Here is an 18,000-nt window from a genome sequence, read left to right as displayed (position 1 = left end):
CCAGCACCGTGGAGGCGCCTCGAGCCTATGTCCAATGCGCTTTTTCGCCCTCTTTTCTTCGGCCGGCGTTGCGAGTTGGGGGGGGGGGGCTGCGGGTGTCGAGGCTGGATGGCGCCCAGCGGCGGCCGTGTAGCTGGCGGTGGATACACGGCTACCTTATTTGAAAGCCACTCCCTTACGAACCACGTGGATGTTGCTTCCAGCGCCCACTCGTCGCCATTGTAGTGTTGGGGGCCCTGGGACCTCATATTACTAAATGAGGCGGCACGGACACTTCGTATGGGCTCGTGTGCCTGGCCCTAGGCTTGGGCTGGAAGTAGAAATGCTCTGACAGAGCCAGTCGCACGACCCTCCTCGGCATCCATGCCCTGGTTGAGGTCACAATAGCTCCGCCCTCCTCTGTTGTGTCAGTGTGGGAAGTCTAACTTCCTCCTCAGATAAGATCCGCTGCAGCATGGAGGGTGCCCTGGGCTGGGCTCCGTCCGTCCGGGTTTGGCTGCTGCTGGGGGGCCTCTGGCTGCAGCTGATTCCCGGGGGCGTTGCCCAGCGGAAGCTGAAACTGGTGACCCTGGTGAGTGGCGACCACACTTGGCAACTTCTTCCCTAGCAACGGGAGGGGCGGCACCTAGGCAACAACTCCTGTGGGGGACAAACACAGCCCAATAGTGCTGGACAGCGCAGGAGTGACTCAAGTATGCCCATCAAAACAAAAGCACATTGTGAACTGGTTTGCATCTAGGCACTATTCATTTTGCGAAGGTAACACACACGAACGCAATTTCTTCCAAACCGCACTTTTGGACCAGGGCAACCCAGTTTCGAATCCAAAGTGCCTCTTCAGTAGTAGCTGGTATTACTGCCTAGCAGAGCCTTGAGCGCTATACTAAAAACATGTTGTAATCAGACTATTTGTATACAGCGTTCACTACAGCAGATTTGTCGTTTCGCACGGCTGTGGATAACAGGATGTTAAAAAGGGCTTGGAAGTGTGACAAGCTAAGCTCGCCTTATGAATTTTGATTTGTGGACTGCAAGCTGCTCACGTGCAACTTTGAATTCTTACGTAACTGTCCTTTGTTACCAGGTGTTGAAAAGATTGCTACTCTGGGTGCTTTACACCTGATCGGTGGTAGAGCTTATAAGGAAGAGGGGGCTGTACCCGAGCAAGACCCTTCTGCAATGACGCCTCATAAGATCATGAAAGTTGCGTGTATTTTACAATTGAAGTTGTTGGAAAATGGGTTATTGATAGGGCAGGTAGGTACCTACACCTAGCAACAAGCCACAAACCTCCACAAAAGTACAGTTAGGTCTCAGTAGATTAATCCCAGCTCTACCCTTGGTAGCTTGGCATCGAGCGTCAAGGCTTAACTTAGGAGACAAAGTGTAAAGCATTCAAATATCACAAAACAGTAATTAAATAAAACACAGGAAACAGTTTAAAAATCCAAAACCAATTTATAAAAATAGCTTATATTTTTATCTTTAAAATGACACAAAAACGATTAAAATCGGTTCAGGGGAACCGGAGATATGAATTTTTAAAGTATTATTATTTTCTAGCGCATAGAAACAAAAAGCGCCAATCGGGTCATCTGGTTGCACCAGGACCGGGACAAAGTCAAACTTTCATGCCGACCGCGATGGAGCCCTGCTCGGATACAGGTCGCGGGAAGCCTCGGTTAAAAAGTTACCTTCTGACTTAGTCTTTATTTTGACGTTTTTCTTCACCGGGACGAACCTGCCAGTTGGATCCGACCTCCTGGAGCCCTTGTCCGGATACGCGAAGTCGGTTTCCTCGGTGGTGATTTCTACCTTCGGACTTAGTCGTTTTTTCGAGATGAAAATCCTTCGACCGGGGTAAACCTGGATCTTGATCCGACGTCCGTGGAGCCCTTCTCGGATACGATGGCTGGAAGGTCCCGGTCAACTTTTTACGTTCGGACTTAGTCTTTTTTTCAGATGTTTTTCTTGACCGGGACGAACCACGAAGTCAGGCCGGGTCGCGGTTGAGGCAAGCCGGCTAGAATTTCCGCGTCGAGTCGGTCACTTTATGGAGCTTTTTTCTAAAATTTCTCCAATCTTTTCCAAACTTCTGGGGCTTCACCCAGATGTTCTTTTAAGGTTCTTTTGGGGTCCACAGCTCACCCCAAGGGTCCAGAAGTTCTGTGATGGTCCTTGGGAAGTGCGGACTTCAACTCCCAGAGTGCACCTGGCGCAAACTCCTTTTTGGCCACTGGGCAGTGGTCAGCTGGTCACTTTTTCAGGAGTTGGTGCAGGGGACTCTGGTTAGCAATTTTTCACCTGTAGCAAAAAGGGAGTCCCTCCTTGAACCAGTGGAAGCCAGGCAAAGTCCTTCTTGTGGTGAAGCCCAAGTGTGCAGCTGGTGCAGTCTTTCTGAGTGCAGGGTCCAGGTGCAGGCCAGGGGTCCAGCAGGGCAGTCCTTCTTCTCCTTGTAGTTCTTTCTTCTTGAAATTTGGTGGGGATCTGAGGCGTGGGTGCAGGTCTGCCAGTTTTATCCTTGCTCCTGGGTGAAAAGCAGGGGGGCCCTGGTCCTCCAATCAGGGACAGGGTCGTCCCCCTGTGATGACCACTTCCTGGGAAGTGTGGCAAAAATCCATCCCAGAAGGCAATAGTCTCTAAAAATCCAAAATGGATGAATCTGATTTTTGGAGGAGAGATCTGGCTGAGCCCACCCACTGGTGTGGCTAAAAATCATAAACACACCCCTCTCCTGCCCTCTCCTAATCTAATCAAGGGGGCACCTAGCTGTCTGGGGTTGCAGGATGTGGGGGTGTTGCTGGGTGCTCCAGATGTCCTTCTCTGCCTTTGAAGACCAGTTTGGCAGCCCTCCCCCTTCCTGCTTCCCCATCTGCTGAGGGGAGATTCTCTCCCCCAAGCACATTCCTTTGTGTGAAGTCAGGCCACTTCACACCTCATTAAAGTAGCCTGGCAGAAGCTGCTGCAGGCTGGCCAATCAGAGCACAGCAGCAAAAACAATGCAGAGCTGAAATTGGCAACTTTTTAGGTAAAGTCTAAACTTTTTACCTGCACTAGTTATATTAAATCCAACAACTGGAAGTTGTGGGATTTATTATAACAATCAATTTGATACCAAATTCTTGGTATGTAACATTTAAGGAGACTTTAAAATTTAAAATAAAGTCTGCCCATTCTAGCCTATGAAGGCCATTTACTTCAATGAGGGAAAAACGAATTTGGCTGTTTTTACCTCACCAGGGCTTATAAATCTATTTTTATAAAGTCCCTGCTTATAGTTACATGGCACCCAGCCCTAGGGGCACATAGGGCACACCTTAGGGGTGACTTATATGTAAAAATAAGGTAGTTTAAGACTTTGGAAGTACCTTTAATTCCAAAGTCGAATTTGCATATAACTTTAATTTAAAAGCAGCCAGCAAAGCAGGCTTGCTTTTAAAATGACACTGGGCACCTCAGCAATGCACCTAGGTGTGCACCACCTATGCTGTGGTCCCTAAACCTACATGCCCTACCATATACTAGGGACTTATAGGTAGGTTAACTTAGCCAATTATAATTAGCCTAATTTGCATATCCATTTTACACAGAGCACAGGCCCTGGGACTGGTTAGCAGTACCCAGGGCACATCAGAGTCAGGAAAACACCAGCATAAAGTGGAAAATGGGGGCAAAAAGTTAGGGGGCCTCTGCAATCAGCCCCAGTTTCTCACACAACCCCCCCCCCAGCCCACACGCCCAGGAGACTCAGCCCAACCCTGGGAGAGTCTTCCTGGCTTGTTAGGCGAGGAAGACAGTGAAGAAAACTGGCTGTCCCTTTGCAGGGCCTACTCTGCCTTATATCCTCCTGTCAGGGTCACTCCCTCTGGGTAGTGAAGCCATCCGAACAGTAAAAGGACCCAACCCAAACTGAAACTTCCCTCTAGGGGGGTCTTCCTCCTCTCTCTCTGCCAACTTAGGTAGTGAGGTGCCCACCTCCCCTACTCCTAACTTTGCTAGGGCAAGACCTAGCTTACCCAAAGAGGTCACCCAACACTTGAGCAACCCCACCATGACCAACAGGGTCAGGGGGCCTACTTTGCTATTGGCCTTGGGGTCTGCCTCCCAGGCCAAGTACAGTGCTGCCAGGAAGGCTAGCACCCAGCAGAGGCTACTGACAGCTGTCAGTACCCAGAACCACACCCTAAGCTCTCCACTGACAGGTGGCTGAGCTGCTTTAGGGGCATCTTTGGGGTCCTGGTACCCCTCTTGCTGTCTAGAGTGGGGGGCTACCACCTCCTGTGGCAGACACCCTCCTTCCACTCTCCCTTCTGTCAGTGCAGGGGCAACACCTTGCATCTGGACAGCTGCCTGATTACTCAGGACTTCCTTGGGGTCAGGTGAGGCCTCACCAGTGCCAACTCTGGGCTCCCCCCCTACTGGGGCAGAAGGCCTTTGGCTCCCTGGAACTCTCTTTAAGAGTGGCCTACCCTTCCTTTTCTTCTTTCCTTTTCTTGGGGACCCCTGTCTCCTAACTGTAGGGACTGACTCCCCAGGACTTTGGGTTGGGGGGGCGCCCTGGGCGACCACCCCATCTGTGACCAGACTCACCTCTGGGAGGTCATTGCCCAGGATACAATCTAGGGGAAGGTCAGCACTGACTACCACCCTAATCCAGTCAAGGATACTCTCCCTCTCTAGGGGCACTATGGCTACAGGTTTGGAGGTGACCTCCCCTGTGGCTATCCTGACTTTCTTTGTCTTTCCTGGGACATACATGTCTGGGGTCACTAACCGGTCACTCACTACAGTGTGACTGGCACAGGTGTCTCTCAGGCCAGTGGTAGGGATCCCATTCACTTGAATGTGGTGGAAGTGCCTACTCCCACCCTCAGGGATCACCAGCTTACCATCTGGTCCTGTCTCCCAGCACAATGCTAGGAGGACTTCATCATCTGAGGAATCCTCCTCTATGGCTACACTGGACAGCCCAGTGCTAACCACCTTCTTTGGACAGGCTGCATCTCCTCTGAAGTGACCTGTCTGCTGACAGTCAAAGCAAGCCCTACTGTCCAAGAGCTTTTTTAACCCTGGGTCTCCCTGTCTCTGCATGTCAGAGTGGGAGTGGGATTTACTCTCCTCCTTCTTAGGGTTCTGGGGTACAGAGGGAGTCTCTGTGGTGGGCTTACCACCTCCCTCCTTAGGTTTTTGGGGACCTGTCCCCCCCTTCTTGGAGTCTCCCCCCTGGGACTTGACAACCACCCTGGTTCTCAACCACTCATCAGCTGCCTCCCCTAGCTCTCTAGGGTTGGTCAGCTTAGAGTCCACTAGATGCTGGCGTAACCTTTCTTGGATACAATTGGTCAAGATGTGCTCTCTCATGATCAGATTGTATAACCCCTCATAAGTATTTACTTTGTTGCCAATAATCCAGCCCTCCAGTGCCTTTAGTGAGGTGTCCACAAAGTCAACCCAAGACTGGGTACTGACCTTCTGGGTGTCCCTGAACTTCATTCTATATTGCTCTGGGGTCAGACCAAACTTCTTGACTAAGCACCTCTTCATACTAGGGTATGAATCTGCCTCCTCCCCCCTTAAGGTCAGAAGCCTATCCCTCCCTGAGTTGGGGACCAACTCCCACAAAAGGGAACCCCAGTATTGAGGCTTAACCCTTCTCATTTGGAGTGCCCTCTCAAAGGCCCCTAGCCACTTATCTATGTCATCCCCCTCTACATAAGCAGGAACCACCCCCTTGGGTAATCTGGGGCAAACTCCCCCACCCATGGACACCTCAGCTTCTTTATCGCTGCTTCCATCTCTTTTTTCTTTGTATGCCCACTTTTTCTTTTCTAGGGCCAGCTTCTCTGCTTCCAAAGCTATGTAGGCTAGCTGGGCTTCCAGCTCTCTTTCCCTGATGGATGGGTTCTCTCCTCCTGAAAGGACCCTCTTCCTACCACTAGCTTTGGGTCTGCCCCTAGTGACTGTATCCATTGAAGACCGTTCCTCCTCTTCCTCACTTGGGGTCTGATGCCTTCCCTCCCCTGAGTGGTTAGAGTTAGCATCTTCCTCTTTTTCTTCCTCCTCTGGAGCTTCCTCTGTCTCTACCTCTTGTGCCTCAGCCCATGCTGTCAGGGATTTAATCAGGATTTGCTTCCTGAGATCAGGGGTTGCAGGCAACCCCCTCTCAATACACAACCCCCTAAGCTGGACTACTGTCAGTGTGGGTAGGCTAGCCAGATCAAGCTCCATGGTTCCCTAGTTTTGTGTCAACAAAAACTTTTTGCAAAAATTGGAAACAAGAATTTAGAAAAATTACAAAAATTCAATAATTGAAATTAATCCAAATTAATTTTTAAAAAAAATTAAAATTAAAAATTAAAAACAATTTTTGCACTAGGACAATTTAAAGGATTTTTAATTTGTTTTATCTAAAACTGTAACGTGATATTGAACACAAGTACAGGATCCCGTCGCTGCTTCCAATTATGTTGGAAAATGGGTTATTGATAGGGCAGGTAGGTACCTACACCTAGCAACAAGCCACAAACCTCCACAAAAGTACAGTTAGGTCTCAGTAGATTAATCCCAGCTCTACCCTTGGTAGCTTGGCATCGAGCGTCAAGGCTTAACTTAGGAGACAAAGTGTAAAGCATTCAAATATCACAAAACAGTAATTAAATAAAACACAGGAAACAGTTTAAAAATCCAAAACCAATTTATAAAAATAGCTTATATTTTTATCTTTAAAATGACACAAAAACGATTAAAATCGGTTCAGGGGAACCGGAGATATGAATTTTTAAAGTATTATTATTTTCTAGCGCATAGAAACAAAAAGCGCCAATCGGGTCATCTGGTTGCACCAGGACCGGGACAAAGTCAAACTTTCATGCCGACCGCGATGGAGCCCTGCTCGGATACAGGTCGCGGGAAGCCTCGGTTAAAAAGTTACCTTCTGACTTAGTCTTTATTTTGACGTTTTTCTTCACCGGGACGAACCTGCCAGTTGGATCCGACCTCCTGGAGCCCTTGTCCGGATACGCGAAGTCGGTTTCCTCGGTGGTGATTTCTACCTTCGGACTTAGTCGTTTTTTCGAGATGAAAATCCTTCGACCGGGGTAAACCTGGATCTTGATCCGACGTCCGTGGAGCCCTTCTCGGATACGATGGCTGGAAGGTCCCGGTCAACTTTTTACGTTCGGACTTAGTCTTTTTTTCAGATGTTTTTCTTGACCGGGACGAACCACGAAGTCAGGCCGGGTCGCGGTTGAGGCAAGCCGGCTAGAATTTCCGCGTCGAGTCGGTCACTTTATGGAGCTTTTTTCTAAAATTTCTCCAATCTTTTCCAAACTTCTGGGGCTTCACCCAGATGTTCTTTTAAGGTTCTTTTGGGGTCCACAGCTCACCCCAAGGGTCCAGAAGTTCTGTGATGGTCCTTGGGAAGTGCGGACTTCAACTCCCAGAGTGCACCTGGCGCAAACTCCTTTTTGGCCACTGGGCAGTGGTCAGCTGGTCACTTTTTCAGGAGTTGGTGCAGGGGACTCTGGTTAGCAATTTTTCACCTGTAGCAAACAGGGAGTCCCTCCTTGAACCAGTGGAAGCCAGGCAAAGTCCTTCTTGTGGTGAAGCCCAAGTGTGCAGCTGGTGCAGTCTTTCTGAGTGCAGGGTCCAGGTGCAGGCCAGGGGTCCAGCAGGGCAGTCCTTCTTCTCCTTGTAGTTCTTTCTTCTTGAAATTTGGTGGGGATCTGAGGCGTGGGTGCAGGTCTGCCAGTTTTATCCTTGCTCCTGGGTGAAAAGCAGGGGGGCCCTGGTCCTCCAATCAGGGACAGGGTCGTCCCCCTGTGATGACCACTTCCTGGGAAGTGTGGCAAAAATCCATCCCAGAAGGCAATAGTCTCTAAAAATCCAAAATGGATGAATCTGATTTTTGGAGGAGAGATCTGGCTGAGCCCACCCACTGGTGTGGCTAAAAATCATAAACACACCCCTCTCCTGCCCTCTCCTAATCTAATCAAGGGGGCACCTAGCTGTCTGGGGTTGCAGGATGTGGGGGTGTTGCTGGGTGCTCCAGATGTCCTTCTCTGCCTTTGAAGACCAGTTTGGCAGCCCTCCCCCTTCCTGCTTCCCCATCTGCTGAGGGGAGATTCTCTCCCCCAAGCACATTCCTTTGTGTGAAGTCAGGCCACTTCACACCTCATTAAAGTAGCCTGGCAGAAGCTGCTGCAGGCTGGCCAATCAGAGCACAGCAGCAAAAACAATGCAGAGCTGAAATTGGCAACTTTTTAGGTAAAGTCTAAACTTTTTACCTGCACTAGTTATATTAAATCCAACAACTGGAAGTTGTGGGATTTATTATAACAATCAATTTGATACCAAATTCTTGGTATGTAACATTTAAGGAGACTTTAAAATTTAAAATAAAGTCTGCCCATTCTAGCCTATGAAGGCCATTTACTTCAATGAGGGAAAAACGAATTTGGCTGTTTTTACCTCACCAGGGCTTATAAATCTATTTTTATAAAGTCCCTGCTTATAGTTACATGGCACCCAGCCCTAGGGGCACATAGGGCACACCTTAGGGGTGACTTATATGTAAAAATAAGGTAGTTTAAGACTTTGGAAGTACCTTTAATTCCAAAGTCGAATTTGCATATAACTTTAATTTAAAAGCAGCCAGCAAAGCAGGCTTGCTTTTAAAATGACACTGGGCACCTCAGCAATGCACCTAGGTGTGCACCACCTATGCTGTGGTCCCTAAACCTACATGCCCTACCATATACTAGGGACTTATAGGTAGGTTAACTTAGCCAATTATAATTAGCCTAATTTGCATATCCATTTTACACAGAGCACAGGCCCTGGGACTGGTTAGCAGTACCCAGGGCACCATCAGAGTCAGGAAAACACCAGCATAAAGTGGAAAATGGGGGCAAAAAGTTAGGGGGCCTCTGCAATCAGCCCCAGTTTCTCACAGAAGTGCTAGCGCTTTATTTGCTCAAGCTCACACGTGCCACCTGAATATTTCCAGCATTCTGGGAGAACTTGGTAAGATGCTCGAAGTGCAGATCCCGGCTGATCACCGTTATGTGTTGCTGGGCATCCCAACGGACATAGACTTGCTGTGCTCTAAACTTAAACTCCTCTTTAGTATCTTGGGCTCGGTGGTGGCTTAGAGGGACGTGGCAAGACATTGGGAGGGGATGGACCTTTACATGGTGGCAGAGAAAGTGCCTTACCAAGCCCGAGGTTACCCAAGGAAATGTATCAAGGTGTGAGGTCGCTGTAGGGTATATCATGGCATGTAAAACACACAAGACTGAAATGGTAGACATACTTTATACAAATACTGGTACTTCGAATGGTTGGGATGACGGACGTGACTGGCCGAGTATCGCAACCCCTAGTTTATATGACAGACATTTAGCAATTCCTGTAATAACTTCCTCTGTTTTGACAGGATATCCCATTTACTTTTACTGTCTCCTATCCCGATGGGGCATGTAGATATGTTTGTATAAAACACAAATAAAAATATTTATTAAAACAAAAAAAGTCAATATCGCTTCTTTAAACATAAATGCATGGCTAGGTTGCAATGTCTGATACCCCACTTTATAAAAAGGGCAAATAAATCTTGCTGGCAGAGAAAATGAGCATAGCATAAAAAGCACGAGTCTTATCGCCACCTTGCAAGCAGGGGCAGATTGAATCGCCCCTTGAGTAGGACCAGTTCTGTGTGAAGGAATTTACAGGAAGACACCCTAGCTTGAATGTTATAAGCAATGTTCTCTTTAGTGGTGGGAATAAATGGTCAATGTAATTCTCAAAACCAGATCCGAGTTTCATTTCCTGTAAAGTGAACATTTTACAGGTTGCTGTTCAGAGTGCCACGACCAGCAATTCCCTTTTACCTGCCGATGCTTGAGGGTCCCCTAGCTCCCGGGTTGGTCCAGTATTCATAGCAACCACTACTGTTGAGAGAGCTTGCAATTTGTTTAAGCCACAGTAGCTAATGAGAGTTGCTGCTGTGCCAAAGTTCGCGAATTGGCTTGAGGTAGGTTGATAATTTCGATTTGGTCCAGGTTTGATGCCAGAACAGAAGTGGCTTTAATGCTGCAATAGCTTCGCTGTTATTCAAGCCCAGCTCATGTTGCTGCCATTGGGGTCCCAGTTCCAAGTTATTATAAGTAACGTAACAATTGTTTTTCGATTTTTCTGGAGGCAAGATTCCTTTCCGGCCCTCCAAATCTCTGCACTATACATGCCAGCAGTGTGTGCTTTGGCTTTATAGGCCTAGAGCACGGTCTTAATCGCTGTTCGCCCAACACTACTGCTGAAGCTGTAGACAGCATTTGACTACTGGAGCACACTTATTTCACCCTTTTTCCGCTGTTGGCCCCAAGTTCAATTGGCATCAAATCTTATCCCTAGGTAATCGTAGCAGTCAGACTGATCCAACTGCTGATTATATATTCTGAATGAATTTTCCAAACTGTGCAGTGAATTGACCAGCATATATTTAGTGTTTGATATGTTTATTTTAAGAGTCTTTTCGGAACAATACATTTCAAAACCTGTAAGAAGTTGAGGCATGGAAAGTTCAGTGCAAGCCTATAAAACAGCATCATCAGCAAATACCAGGATCAGTATTTTGATTCCCCCGAATCGTGGTTTAAGGCTAGTAATTGATTGCCCACATCATTAATAAATAAATGAAATAATAAGTGCATGCCTTATGCCCAGTTAGTTCTATGTCAAAACGTGGAGTACACGCATCCTTGGTGCCAACTCTCACCACAGCTGTATTGCTCTTCTGATGAATGAGCTTGGTGTTAACGTACTGTTTTTTTTTATTTTTTTAGGGCTGGTCTACCCACAGAGTTAAAAGCTGTACAAAGATTGATAACTATTAAGAAAAGAGCTGATTGTATTTCACCTGCCCGAAGTATACCTTTGTAAAACAATCTGGCCGCTTGATTAGTTGTGGTCCTCCGTCCGGGACTCTAGCCGAGTTAGAAGCAGTTAGGCATAGATTTTTCCCACACTGACCAGGACAGAGAACAGATGATAATTTTCTCGTGCATTCCGGGGACCTATCTTGTGCAGAGGGGCAATAACTGAAGCTCTCCAAGAAGTTAGGACTTTCACAGTTCAAAATGGCGGCTTAAACTTCACTTTCCACAAATTCTTGCTGTGATGCCAGATGCTGCCAAAAATGGAGTCACAGTGTTGCCAAGCACTCATTTTTTGAGAACATTCAAAGACTGAGCCTCCGACTTCATTCAGCTGGCTACACCTTGTTGGATTATACACATTGGTGAAATAGTTGATCCAAGCCTCAGCCGTGATGCCAGATTCGATGTTTCTCGGGGCACCTTCACAGCCCTATCTGAATAGGGTTCCATAACAATCTTGTATTATTTCCTTGAATTGTCCCCATGAGATTAGACCAGGTTTTAAATGCATGTTGCGTTTTTTAAATGTAATCAGTTGCTTATATTCTTTCCTCTGCGACAGTGAACGTAGTTCACAAAAGTAGGTCTTTCTTGGAAGCTGAAGCCATAGCAGTTTTTAATTTAAGGCACTCATCAAACCAAGTGATACTCGTGCTGTCTTTGGATGCCAGCTGGCATTGCGTGATTGGTCTACTAACCAAAGCTATCTTAAGTTGATCTTAAGAGTTGCCAGTTTAGATAATGCAATGGATCAGTGTGATCATGTAGCAATAGAAGGTTGTCACATACTTGCTTCCAACAATTAATCATACAAGATTTGTTGAATTTTTAGAGAAGCGGCTAGCTTGCCACATTGTTTTTCCTGCTTGGCACCACATTGAAATCAGATGAATTATAGACTTTGACCACTGTAGTGTCTTCTGCTCTAACCTTAGGTTTAAAGTTGCCACAAAGGGGTTGTGATCACTTTCTAGCTGCCCAGTGATCGCCATGTCAGTAATAGAGTGGAAGGATTCCAAGTCCATAAAAATATAATCAATCAAGCTGGCTCGTTTACTTGCTCAGAACGTTTGTCGGTCAGGACAATCTGATGGAATGTGCCCATACAGAGACTGTAATTCGGTCAAACAGTGAGTTACGGAGGATTCTGCCACGCTTGTAGGATCTTAATTTAAGGACGTCCAGATGATGAATTCCCATATGGACTCCTGCATGCGCACGTGTACCAAGGCAGTAGTTGGGGAACTAGCGTCAGAAGGTTTTACGCTAGTTCAGAGCATTGCAGGAATAGAATAAAAAATGTTGCCACTAATCCTGCAAAGCCCATTGTAAACAATGGTGTGCCACTTTTTAACACCTGCTTTGAGGTGTTAAAAGTGACGAAAAAATGACACAAAAAAATTGATTTCTTTGCACCATTCGCACCCCCCCCTCCAAAAAAAAAAAAACAGGGAAATGCCCTCTTTGCATACAGTATGCCTGGTGCAGGTATTATGTATGTAACACAAAAGGTTACAAAGTGGCACAATGCATGCATTGTGCCACTTTCTAAATTTAGCATGGTGATTTTGGCCTTCGGCCACATTAGCATAAAAAGAAATGTTAATGTGTGGTGCAAGGAGGCACTAGGGACTCTGAAATCTGCCCCTTGCTTTCTCGTATGCGCCTTTGTGTTGAATTATTTTATTTGTCACTTTGATGCTCAGTACATCTCCCTCTTTATGAATTGTTGATCAAATCTATTTATATTTTTCTGTGTTCGGGTTTGAATGATCCCCTTATCAGCCTCTTGTTATTTGGTTTATATTTACCCAAGCTCTTAAGAGGTTAATGGGTTGCCCATGTTTACTGCAATTACTTTGATCCCGAACTGCACTCTGAAGTCGCTGTTGATACCTGCTCTATAGTGCTGGGTGTCGTTCTGACACAAGACAGATCTGACCCGGAGACACCACTGTAGGAGGCTGGTCTGGCTTGTAGTGGGTACCAAAGGTACCTACACCTTGTGCCAGGTCCAGTTATCCCTCATTAGTAGAATAGAGGTGTTTCTAGCAGCTTAGGCTGATACAAGGTAGCTATGGCAAAGCAGTTTAGGCTGAACTAGGAGACATGCAAAGCTCCTACTATACCACTTATATGATATGCACAATAGCATAAGAAAACACAATACACAGAGTTACTAAAAATAAAGGTACTTTATTTCTATGACAATATGCCACAAGTATCTCAGTGAGTACCCTCAGTAAGAAGGTAAGTAATATACAAAACCTATATGTACACAAACCACAAATAGGTAAGTAAGAGTCAGAAAAGTAATGCAAACAGTGTAGAATTACAATAGGTTGCAATAGGCAAGCATAGGTATAGGGGCAACACAAACCATATACTCCAAAAGTGGAAGGCGAATCACGAATGGATCCCAAACATACGGGAGCTTGTAGAGGGTCGCTGGGACTGTAAGAAAACAGTCAGGGTGTCCAAAATACCCCACCCCAAGACCCTGAAAGTAGGAGTAAATAAACCTACTACCCCAAGAGAGCACAATAGTCATGATAGGGGGATTCTGCAAGAACAACAAACACCAGCAGTGCACTGACAATGGATTTCCGGACCTGCAAGGCAAGGGGACCAAGTCCAATAGTCGCGACAGTGTCCGGGGGGGCAGGAGCCCAGGAAACCCCGGATGAAGGTGCAAGGAAGCTGCCTCCGGATGGAAGAAGCTTGAAATTATGCAAGAAAGAAGAGGACTGGGAACTTCTCCTTTGGAGGAAAGATGTCCCACGTCGTGATGAAGCTTGCAGAGGTGTTCCCATGCAGAAATACCGCAAACAAGTCTTGCTAGCTGCAAGGGTCGCGGTAGAGGTTTTTGGGTGCTGCTGAGGACCAGGAAGGACCAGGATGTCGCCTTTTGGAGGAGGAGACCGAGGGGGCGCTCAGCAACTCAGAGAGCCCTCACAGAAGCACGCAGCACCCGCAGAAGTACCCCAACAGGCACTTAGAAGATTAGTGAACCGGAGTCCACGCGGCGTTACAAAAGAGGGTCCCATGATGTCGGAGGCCAACTCAGAGGGTTATGCACTGCAGGACGGAGTGCTGGGGACCCAGGCTAGGCTGTGCACAAAGGAAATCCTGGAAGTGTGCACAGGAGCCGGAGCAGCTGCAAATCACGCAGTACACAGCTTTGCAGTCTAGCGTGGGGAGGGAAGGACTTACCTCCACCAAACTTGGACTGAAGAGTCACTGGACTGTGGGAGTCACTTGGACAGAGTTGCTGTGTTCCAGGGACCACGCTCGTCAGGATGAGAGGGGACCCAGAGGACCAGTGATGCAGTCTTTTGGTGCCTGCGTTAGCAGGGGGAAGATTCAGTCAACCCACTGGAGATTTCTTCAGAGCTTCTGGTGCAGGGTGAAGGCAGGCTACCCCCAGAGCATGCACCACCTGGAAACACTCGAGAAAGCCGGCAGGATTAGGCGCTACGATGTTGCTGGTAGCCATCTTGCTACTTTGTTGCGATTTTGCAGGCGTCCTGGAGCAGTCAGCGGTCGATCCTTTGTAGAAGGCGAAGAGGGAGATGCAGAGGAACTCTGGTGAGCCCTTGCATTCGTTATCTGAAGAATTCCCCAAAGCAGAGACCCTAAATAGCCAGAAAAGGAGGTTTGGCTACCAAGGTAGGAGGATTGGCTACCAAGAGAGGTAAGAGCCTATCAGAAGGAGCCTCTGACGTCACCTGCTGGCACTGGCCACTCAGAGCAGTACTGTGTGCCCCCAACACCTCTGTTTCCAAGTTGGCAGAGGTCTGGGACACACTGGAGGAGCTCTGGGAACCTCCCCTGGGAGGTACTGGTCAGGGGAGTGGTCACTCCCCTTTCCTTTGTCCAGTTTCGCACAAGGGCCGGGCTGGGGGAATCCCTGAACCGGTCTAGGCTGGCTTATGCAGAGATGGGCACCATCTGTGCCCATCAAAGCATTTCCAGAGGCTGGGGGAGGCCACTCCTCCCCAGCCCTTTACACCTATTTCCAAAGGGAGAGGGTGTAACACCCTCTCTCAGAGGAAATCCTTTGTTCTGCCTTCCTGGGCCAGGGCTGCCTGGACCCCAGGAGGGCAGAAACCTGTCTGAGGGGTTGGCAGCAGCTGCAGTGGAGACCCCGGAAAGGCAGTTTGGCAGTACCCGGGTTCTGTGCTAGAGACCCGGGGGATCATGGAATTGTCCCCCCAATACCAGAATGGTATGTTACATGGCCATGTTCGGAGTTACCATTTTGACGCTATACATAGGTAGTGACCTATGTATAGTACACGCGTGTAATGGTGTCCCCGCACTCACAAAGTCTGGGGACTTTGCCCAGAACGATGTGGGGGCACCTGGGCTAGTGCCAGGGTGCCCACACACTTAGTAACTTTGCACCCAACCTTCACCAGGTGAAGGTTAGACATATAGGTGACTTATAAGTTACTTATGTGCAGTGGTAAATGGCTGTGAAATAACGTGGACGTTATTTCACGCAGGCTGCAGTGGCAGGCCTGTGTATGCATTGTCAGAGCTCCCTATGGGTGGCAAAAGAAATGCTGCAGCCCATAGGGATCTCGTGGAACCCCAATACCCTGGGTACCTCAGTACCATATACAAGGGAATTATATGGGCGTACCAGTGTGCCAATGTGAATTGGTAAATTTAGTCACTAGCCTGTAGTGACAAATTTGGAAAGCAGAGAGAGCATAAACACAGAGGTTCTGGTTAGCAGAGCCTCAGTAATACTGTTAGGCACCACACAGGGAACACACACAAGGCACATACTATGAGCACTGGGGCCCTGCCTGGCAGGGTCCCAGTGACACAAGGACTAAAAAAACATACATACAGTGAAATATGGGGGTAACATGCCAGGCAAGATGGTACTTTCCTAGAACCACAGAACATCATTGCGTATGCCAGTAGGATTATGACCAAGCACTAGAAGGTCTTGTGAACATTGCTCCACTGTTGTAAATAATCTGGAAGGGGATAGCTGTTGACTTCTTGAGACCAATTACCACAGGGCATTACCTGGTCATCAATCATGAGTACCTGATGAATGGACCCGGATTTACGGCCCTTGGAAGTACATCAGCAGCTTGTGCCATCCCAGCTTCAAACAAAGTAATTGATACAAATGAGTACCAGAGGCTACGAAACTGGACAAAGTTCCAACATTCAAAGGAAAAGATTTTGCAGTTCTTTTGCAATGCATAGGTTTCCATCATTCGAAATTCAGACCCTTGAACCTCATACAAACAGTTTTGCAAGATAGGTTCATGGCTACTTAAACAGTGTCATGCAGATTGTTATGCTGATGACAATCAATTTCACAAGGACTCTGCCAGTTATCAAGAGATTATTGAGATATTTTACATAGGTGTACAGGTGAATTTCTCTGAAACCTAACACAAGTAAGGGAGATGAGAACCAGGATCTCTCAAGGGACAACCTTCCCACAGTCTTTGAGTGAAGAATGGCAAGAAACGCTAGAATCAGAAGATGAAGGAATATGCAGAGAAGAAAAGACTAGACAGATTGACATGCATTGAGCAAGCGGATCTGATGTTGACCAGAGTAAGTATTCATGCAAGGAAACTGCATGATTTGATTCTGAATCCTGCATTGTGACAAATATTCAAAGTTTGAAAAGACAAACATTGACGAGGAACTCAACATTCTTCAGATTGCTTTATAGAGCCTCAGAAGGTGTTCCCCCTAAGAGTCAAGCTGCTGATGGTGAAAAGCCACTCAATGTCGAATTTCCCATTGGTCAAGTACTTGACCTCAGCACACCACTCTTGTTCCCATTCGTGTCCAGATCTGAAGAACCTATTGCTTATACCAAAATATCAGCTGCTAAGCTCACCACACATTAGATGCCTGATAGGAGTCTTTTATTTTTTATTGCTTTTTATTTATGTCCATAGTTGCGCCAAGCTGTGTGGACTGTGGGGGTGTGTGAGTTTGCCATCCTAAGTAAAACATTTCTGCCAGGTAGTAAATTACAGTGACTATCTTAACACGGAGTGTGATACCAGTAAATAGCCAATAGGGTGGATGTTTGAGCATCTTTGCCCTACATCAGGGCTAGACTGGAACCCAAGATCACCAGGCAAAATTGTAAAAAACTGTTTTACACTATAGAAGGGAGTGGCTAAAAGAAGTCCGCAGGGGGCCTGGTTGGGTGATGGCAGTTCATCCTACTCTAAACCCCTAGCATGAACTCTGCCATGGATAAGCCAGGATCATTGGCACTAGGTTATAAAGGCCCGAGCAATAATTTATGATAAAGGGTTGGTCAATGACCTTTACGTTGTCTAAAGTCTGTATATAAGTGAGGTTCATGTATTGCCAGATGCTGGTTTCTAAACAGCCATTTGAGAAAGAGTGCTCAGCCTTTCTAAAAGGACTGTGGTGGGATGTCAGACACACACATTAGGCTGAAATTCGAATCCATCTTATATTTCCAAAACCGTTTTCATTCAACCATTATAACATTAAGGGAAGAACATTTACTAAACTTGTTGGAAAACTCCTTTTTTTTTAAATGCACCAAGCAAGTGCACCCCCTTATTTTAAAATGTAATTTCAACTTCTTCATGCAGCCAACTCCTCAAATGTGAATGCCACTTACAGTAGGTATAATACGTGAACTGTTTCACATTTCCATTTGGCATAGTAGCTAGTTTTTTTTTCCAGCTCAAAAAGGTAGGTGGCCTCTTCAAGGCACCAATAAAAACTGTAGTTGAACTTAAACCTCTGAGTTTCCTGCATGTGATCTATAAATTACATGTGAACTATAAACCTTGTAGTTACTTATATTTATTTATAATATAATAATAAACATTAATATGTTTTTCCTCGCCCGTGACTGTAAAGGGTATCTTGAGAGTGTTATATGAGCTCTTCCAATGATAAAATGACCATTTCCTTAGCTAATTATTCGCCACCCATTTATTCTGGCACTTGGTCCCTGCCCTCTAAGTTCCATTGCAAGTTTGGGTATCCAGCACAAGTTGTGCAGGGCTACACAAAATGGATAAATAGG

The 18,000-nt window shown here is 46.8% G+C and overlaps 1 protein-coding gene across 2 annotated transcripts in view; it reads left to right on the top strand.

Moving 5' to 3' along the window:
* LOC138262135 (prostatic acid phosphatase-like) overlaps window positions 1-18,000 on the top strand; it is a 452,521-nt gene that overhangs the window by 192,266 nt on the left and 242,255 nt on the right. Inside the window, exon 1 of one of the 2 annotated variants that reach the window (XM_069211914.1) lies at window positions 235-571. The exons of the other annotated variant lie outside the window; for it this stretch is intronic. Coding sequence (XP_069068015.1) covers window positions 455-571 — 117 coding nt within the window. The 5' untranslated portion in view covers window positions 235-454. Of the gene's footprint in view, window positions 1-234; window positions 572-18,000 lie in introns of those variants that run through there. 2 annotated transcript variants of the gene reach the window in all.

This window comes from Pleurodeles waltl, chromosome 10, assembly GCF_031143425.1.
Source record: "Pleurodeles waltl isolate 20211129_DDA chromosome 10, aPleWal1.hap1.20221129, whole genome shotgun sequence".
Taxonomy (NCBI): Eukaryota; Metazoa; Chordata; class Amphibia; order Caudata; family Salamandridae; genus Pleurodeles; species Pleurodeles waltl.
The sequence above is the reverse complement of the archived record's forward strand: the minus strand, read 5'-3'. Positions and strand labels throughout refer to the sequence as shown.